Source organism: Erigeron canadensis, chromosome 7 (assembly GCF_010389155.1).
Source record: "Erigeron canadensis isolate Cc75 chromosome 7, C_canadensis_v1, whole genome shotgun sequence".
NCBI classification, from domain to species: domain Eukaryota; kingdom Viridiplantae; phylum Streptophyta; class Magnoliopsida; order Asterales; family Asteraceae; genus Erigeron; species Erigeron canadensis.
This window is the reverse complement of record NC_057767.1, coordinates 23,107,591-23,115,324: the sequence shown is the minus strand read 5'-3', so window position 1 is coordinate 23,115,324 and position 7,734 is coordinate 23,107,591. Positions and strand designations below refer to the sequence as shown.

At 32.2% G+C, this 7,734-nt stretch overlaps 1 protein-coding gene across 1 annotated transcript; it reads right to left on the bottom strand.

Annotated features, from left to right (window-relative positions):
- Positions 1 to 229: 229 nt before the first annotated feature.
- Positions 230 to 4,219, bottom strand: LOC122607214 (F-box protein FBW2). The gene is made up of 3 exons (XM_043780144.1): positions 3,972 to 4,219; positions 2,592 to 2,907; positions 230 to 1,120 (listed from the first exon to the last, which is right to left on the bottom strand). The coding sequence occupies exons 2-3, from the start codon at positions 2,897 to 2,899 to the stop codon at positions 487 to 489; spliced, it is 942 nt and encodes a 313-aa protein (XP_043636079.1). The 5' UTR covers positions 2,900 to 2,907; positions 3,972 to 4,219; the 3' UTR covers positions 230 to 486.
- Positions 4,220 to 7,734: the final 3,515 nt, after the last annotated feature.

Sequence of the window (7,734 nt, the reverse complement as noted above, 5' to 3'; positions counted from 1 at the left end):
ACTGATCATATATGTTGAACAACATTGTAAAATCTTAAAATTAAGATCTTAGCAACCTTGGTGTGTAGACTTCTCATTGATAACAATTATTTCCATTATAAGCTTCTAAAACTTCCAATAAAGATATTCTAAAAACTTTTAGTTTATTTGTTTTAAGGTCATGCTTTTGGGCAAGTATCAGTTTAAAGATGATTTCTGCACATGAAGGCAAGTAGTAGACAAATAACACTTCAAACAACAATTCATACTATATAAGTATTTAACATACACAATAGTTTGAAGCCTTTTCAATAGAAACAAGTAGTTTCCATAAAAGTAAACAATGTATCCTTCTAAAATGTCATCTAAAGATCTTCTAAATTAACATTTGGTGAGAAAAAAAAAAGCTTTATTTGTTTTCAAGTGCATGAATTTTTACCAATTATCATTTAAGATGATCTTTAAAAACCAGTTTAGAAGGATATGACATTTCTTTTCCAAAATTCCTTAAACCCAACCATTGACATAATTCTCATTAAACCCTTCATAAAACCTAAGTTCTAATCTCCCTCCAATCCTGTCTTCATCATCCTCATCGTCTTCTTCATCATCCCATAAACCATCGTCATCTTCATCCAAGCTTTCATAATCATACAACGAGTCGGTATCTGAATAATCCGAACAACTATGACCCTCAAACTGATCTATTACATGAGGGCCCAACACCTTAAGTTCTCGAGGCCTTTTATCGAGCCAATCTTGATCCAACTTTACATCCCAACACCCTCTAACATCCAAAAACTCAAGCTCATGGCAGCTCTTTATGATCTCCACTACGCTTAGGGTATCTATACAATTATATGCCACTTCAAGGTGCTTCAACTTGGACATGGTGGATGCAATGGCTACTGCCTCATCAGCCTGTGGCCGCCTCTCATTTAAGTCTATAGGGTGCATGTTTCGGCAAAAGCCTACAAGTGCCTTGCAAGATTTTCCAATGGCAGTCAATGAACGAGCACTGACCTTGCAGCAGTAGCTCAAGTCCATGAACGTGACGGATGAAAGCTTGCTTGATAATTGTTCAACAATTGAATCACTAATGTTACATCGTGGAATCTGCAATATTTGTAGCGCCCTTGCGCTATTATAACAAAAAGGATGGCACAAAATCAAATATAACAATAAATTTTAGATAAAAAAGACTAATCTACATTAGACAAGAAAACATAAAGAGTGTATAACTAACTATAACCCTAGGATTGAATAATCATCTATATTACATCTTTTTATTTTTGAAAGGCAAAAACAATATCTAAGAAACTTAACTCTGCATCAAATATATAACTAAGGCCCTTAGTCTAAGGGCAAAAACATTATCTAAGAAACTTAACTCTGCATTCTAAAAATGTATAGGACCAAGTGACATGATATATATGGGTTAAGTGCAAAAATCGCCCCTATGGTTTGTTAGTTTTGCAGTTTTAATCCCTCGGTTAACTTTTTGGCTAAAATCATCATTGTTGTTTGCACTTCATCCCTGCTTCTATTAAGTTCCCCCACGTGCAACTCACGTAAGGGGAACTTTCGACATTTCACTACACTTTTTTTCCACTTCCTTAAAATCACCCTTATAGTTTGTCGTTTTACAATTTTCATCCTTGTTGGTAGTCGTTAATTTTTATATTTTATTTAGAACATTTAATCTAACACATTGTCTACATAACCTTTTATTTATACACATATAAAGTTATAAATGCTATGATATGCATAATCAACAAGTCACATTTAAGGAAACAGAGTCATGGTTCATGGTGCGTTCTGCAGGATAGAAAGGATTGTTAACATCAAATTTCAAGTTCTTATCGGTACTAAAAGTACTCAATGAATAAATAGGTTGATGTTAAATCACAAACAAACTATCAAAAATGGGTGGTTGATAGTTTGTTTTTTTAGTTCAGACAACGTATCGAAAACATCTTTATCACAAACAAAGTATCATAAACAAGTGGTTGATGTAAGATGTTTCTGATACTGTCTGAATAAGAAAAAAAAGTTGATAACAACGCGTTTCAAATACCAACATTAACCTGTTTATTCATTAGGTTTTTTCAGTACAGATGCGAACTTGAAATTTGATTTTAACAATCCTCTTTATCCGGCCGAACAAACCATGACTTTGCTTCTTTGAGTGGGACTTATTGTTTATTCATATCATAACTATATATGCATATAAAATAAAGGTTATGTAAAAAGTGAGTTTAATTAAATATTTGACTTAAAAAATAAATAAATTTAACAACAACGATTGAAAATTGCAAAAACAACAAACCACGGGGGTGATTTTAACGAAGTGGGAAAGAAGTGGAGTGAAATGTCGAAAATGTCCTTCACGTAACTTGCACGTGGGGAGCTTAACAGAAGTAGGGACGAAGTGCAAACCACAAGCATGATTTTGGCCAAAAATTTAACAGAAGGATAAAAACTGCAAAACTAACCCTATATATATAGACAAGTAAATTATCCAACAAGCAAAAATATGTGAAAGATATGAAGATTCTAAATGCACATCCAAACACATTTTAATGGAGAAAAAGAGAGTTTATGTGACTTACTGATCTGCAACATACGAGAATGTGAGATCATTCAAGATCCCCGAGACCGTGATCTCACGGAGGGCACCACCACTTCGGGTAACAAGGATTCGAAGCATTTGGTCAATATGATTGGGGTTTGTACGGTAACTCCAATCAAGAATGTTGATGTATTGCCAACAGTAAGGACCCAAGACTGCTTGGTTCCATGATTTGCAAACCCTTGGGACAACTGTGAGTACTTCTTGAAGAGATAAGTTGCTAAAGATTATTCCAAGTGCATCAGGCAGCAGATCTGCCCAGTTTCTTATATTCACCCCTCCTTCCATTTACTTTTCTGATTCCATTAAACAGAAAAACCAAAATATCAACAAATCGATTCACACAATGAAAAATATGACAAGTCAAACTTAGTATGTGTAAATTACAATTTCAACTTTCAAGTTTTCACCTTTTTAGCTCATTTCCTTTATAATGTGATACTATCCTGGATAGTTTAGAATGGGCTGTCAAAGTTTCTTTGTAGAAACAGAGCAAATTTGAAAATTTTGAAGTTCAAAGAGAAGAAGTTTGACCTTAAAAGTCAAACAAGGCAAATTGTGAAGCTTTATTTGTGGAAACTGATGGGATTAGTGTTACATTGACAGTGTAGTGTATACATGTATTTCACAAGCATAATTGAATTGTTAATGAGTCAAAAAGGTCAAATCTTGACCAACCTTTTTCAACTTAATAGATCTTAGTTACTATTCTAGCTAGTTGGTAGCCACACAAAACAATTATTATTCAAACAACATGAGGTTCATATAAAACTAATGTGTATAATTAATAATACCCAGTTAAAGATTATGACTTTGACAGAACTGAATCCACTCAATGAGATATTTTCTCTTATATTAATTGTAAGTATTAATATATATACAGTAATATACTATAAAAAAGTTCCATAAAAAGAGATTCACATGAGATCTTGAAAAGAAAAGCAAAAAAGAAACAAACATTATACTATATTAAACAGAAAAGTTATGTTAATTTATACAATCTGCTTATTCAATTAATTTCATTTCAAGATTCTTGAATCATTCAAGGATAATGAAGAAAAAATAACATTTTCAATCTAAGTGGCAAAAACCCATATCAAATCTCAATACCCCTTCAAGATTCCTCCATTAAGAATCCATAAAGATCGAAACTTTATGAAATTTAAGCTTAAAATACAAGCAAAACAATTAAGTTGTTCAAGATGTTTTACAGAAAAATAAGAAAATAAAGATACCCAGTTGAGATATTCAAACATCAGTTTCATTTCCATTCAAATCAGTATAGCAACAAGAAATTCTGATAATAATTATGAAATTTAATATAAACAAAAAAGAAGCTTATGAGATATATAATTATTACCTTACAAGCAGAATGTGTGCTGTGTCTTCTCTTTAAACACTATGGCAGAAAACCATGAGATTTTCTTGCAACAAGTGGAAAGAAATGGAAATAAAAAGATGGTGAGATTTGCAAGAAATCTCAAGATGGAAATGTAAAATGAGCAGAAAACAAAGCAAGAAAAAGCAGGAGGTTAGAAAGTGTGAAAGAAGCTATATACAAAAAGTAAAAGCTTTGTGTTGTAAAGTTGGTATATTTGTGACTTGTGAAGATAGAAGTTGTTTATCTGTATTTTAGTGAGTGAATGCACACTAGAAAATATTGTTCTTCTGAGAGGAGTAGGTGATGGTTTTATTGAACTTTGCTATTTGTGTAGATACAAATTGTTGAAATCCATAAAATGTACAGGTTTTGAAGGCATATTGTACAAGTAGTTTATGTTACATTGTTTTGTATTTGGAAATATTTGTTTTTGAAAAAGGAAATATCTTTTCAATGTGATGGAAATTCATATAAATGAGAAAGAGTGGAGTGTGAAACAAAGTCATCAACTTCAAAACGCCTGTTTCAAGTCTAGCTTTAGTGTGTCAATTTAATTTTTTTTTTATACGTGATTTTCGTTGAAAACTTTTTGTAGTGATTCGATAGTGAAAGGTCTAACATATGTTGTCTTAATCGGATTCGCGCTAGAGAGCTTCCTCGAATTAGAAATGTCTATTTGAAATACCCGATGGGGGAAAACCCCTGCTAATCCGCTCGTAGACACGACAATTAATAGGGATAAACCCTGCCCCTTCAGACTTGAATCTGGGTAAACCCAAGCCAAGCCCTCATAAAGAGACTTCCTAATATCCTCTCCAAAATTTGAACTCAAGACCTCATGAATGAGGGATGATCTTTAACCATTGAGCTAATACTTGGTACTATTTTCATAACTTAAGTCCCAAATTTTGACTCTTAATCAGACCAATTCGTAAGGAAAAAAAGAACTTAGGTGTACTTTTTACCCATTTCAAAACGTAAGTCCCTAATTTTGTCTTTCTTTTTAATTTGGTTTATCCCAAAAAAAAGTCAGCTTTTACCAAGGAAAATACGAGTTAATTTTACAGTTTTATTATTGAATAATGTTTTTATCACTAGTTTTAAAAATAGATGAAAAGAAATTTTCTTCTTTCCTCAACTGTAGCATTAGATATATCTTGGTTATACTCATGCCTTACATAAACTAATAAAATTTTAAAATGTAATTAATTAATCATCAATAAGTAGCTTAAAATAGAAATATATATATATATATATATATATATATATATATATATATCCTATTTAAATATATACTAAAAAAGATAATGATCTTAGTGAATCACATAAAACTGATTGATGCAAATGACCTAAAAGTATGATTTGAAACTAACGAGGTTGGTGATCCATAAGTAAATTTTTAATATCTTGAGGTCAACCACATGAGTCCAGAACTCATTCCTCACGATTCAGAAACATCAAATCCTGTTATTCTGCAATAATATATACCAAGAGGTGTATAAAATTTATATAACTGTATAGATAAAGTTATACATATAGATATTATATGTACATATGTGTACATAAATATCTAATGATATATACTCAAAACAAATACCCACATATACCCCTAAAAGCTTCACCCACCTCTTTTCTCTATGGCACCACCACCATTTCCGCCAAACTACTTCCAGCCACCACGGGTACTCACGATCTTTGATTTATACATACATGTGTGTGTATGTGTGTATGAGAGAGAAAATGTTTAATGTGCCTAAATAGTGGCTTAAAAATGTGTCTAACAATGAATGATTGACGCTTAATAATGGTAAGAATTGTTAGAATATGATCACGTAAAATAAACGTATGTCCGGAAAGTATTTAAGCCTACGGGGTCACACCTCAACGTTGTTTGAGCATGAGAATGAAGAGCTCAATTACAAGGAGGGTTTAACCATGAAAATCATCAATATCTGCTACAAAGTAGTGCAAACCTAGTAAATTCTTGGCGAATCTAAGATGTAAGATGATTTTCCCATAGAGATGTATCGATCTATGGAGGATATTAAATGTAATATGATTTTGATATAATGATTGATTGATGATGAATATTGATGAATATGAATGTACTGTTGCTGCTGTATATTCTCTGTGGTTCCAGAGAATGTTATAAATGTGCGTGTGAATGAGAGAATGTGTATGAAATGAATGGAATGAATCTGACAACCAATGATGAGGGAAATTGTAGGTTGTCAGATTAGGGTTTTTTCGTACATGGGCCGTATTGGGCTGCTGGCCCAAATCCCAACGTACCAGGTATAAAATATTCGAGAATTATTACTTGTCAGTCAACTATTCGTCATTTAATTTATAGGTTATCAATTTAAATATAGTTATATTCAAATTGATGTTAATAGAAAAAGTATTGGAGAGTTGGGCTAGACTTTGCTCATAAGCTTTAATATAAGTGAAAGAAGCCTCAAACCCGTTTAGCCTTAGATTTAGGATCCGACTTTATATATATATTAAGATCCGATTTCATATAGATATATTAAAATCTGATTAATGCTAAGCCTCCAAGATCCGCTCCCTGAGTCTTAAGGTATCACCCTTTGGATCAGATATCTCCTCTTTAGGTTCCCATCCTATATATATGTATATATATATGTTAATTGGTTTAGTTAAGACTCCTTGCCTTCTTTCCAAGATTCGATCTTATTTCTTCCTTTCCGAATCCGACTGCGGGTCCTCTCCTCACCTTTAAGAGTTTGACTGCTAAGCCTCCAAAGATCCGATCTCCCTTTCCTAATCTTTAGGATCCGATTCTCTTTGGGAATGTATATAAGTCCCATCTTATAGGTTTCGATCTTCTATCTGTCCTAGGATCCGCTGAATTTCGATCATATATATAATATATATATTAGCCTCAATATTATAACCTTGAGAATCCGATCTCCTAGGCGTTGATATATATATGAATTTAGGGTTTGTATATCACCATAATCATCAAACGTGAATGTAACTATAATTAATTAATATATTAAATGTAACTTATTAATTAGTTTGATCACTAAATAATTAATTTAAATAAGTTAAAGGGTTAATTGTATTTAAATTAATTAGAAGGAAGTTTAATTGTGAAATTAGGAAATTCGAGTTGGGCTCTAATTCCTAATGGGGGCCGAAATTTTAAGGCTTTGAAAGCCTTGAAGATTACTTGCCCATCAAGCTATTAAACCCTAATTAGTCACTATATATAGTGGGTTAATTCTAAAGGGTTTATTCATTCCTTTACATAAGAAAATCTCTCTTTTTTCCTCCTTCTATTTGGCCGAAAATTCTCTAAGAAATTTTCGTTTTGTGCCATTCGATTCTCCATGTGCAACTTGCATAATTAATGTTTTGCATTAATTGTGGTTGATGTATTTTGTGAACAACAAAAGGTTTACGGTTCAAAGGGGTTTCGACATTAGGGAGATAAACACAACGTTCCATAAAGGTTTAATTCAAACCTTTATGAAACGTTGTGTGTGTAATCGTAGAGAGGTTTAATTCAAACCTTATCATAAAGGTTTTCTTGCTTTATTCTCTCCAATTTAAGGTACACATTATATACTTTGGTTAATTAATTAAACTACATAGATCTTGTCTTCCGCTGCGTGCTTTGTGATTTGATTTGATAACAGTTATATAACCCAACAGTGGTATCACGAACCTACTATGTATGTTTTTTGATTACCAATAAATCAAAACTTGAAGGGGG

What these genes read in the sequence shown, in the direction of transcription:
- LOC122607214 (XM_043780144.1), bottom strand. Translation starts at nt 2,899, where the DNA reads ATGGAAGGAGGGGTGAATATAAGAAACTGGGCAGATCTGCTGCCTGAT. An exon ending in TTCTCGTATGTTGCAGATCA is followed by an intron (nt 1,121 to 2,591) that starts GTAAGTCACATA and finishes TTGTTATAATAG; the next exon opens with CGCAAGGGCGCTACAAATAT.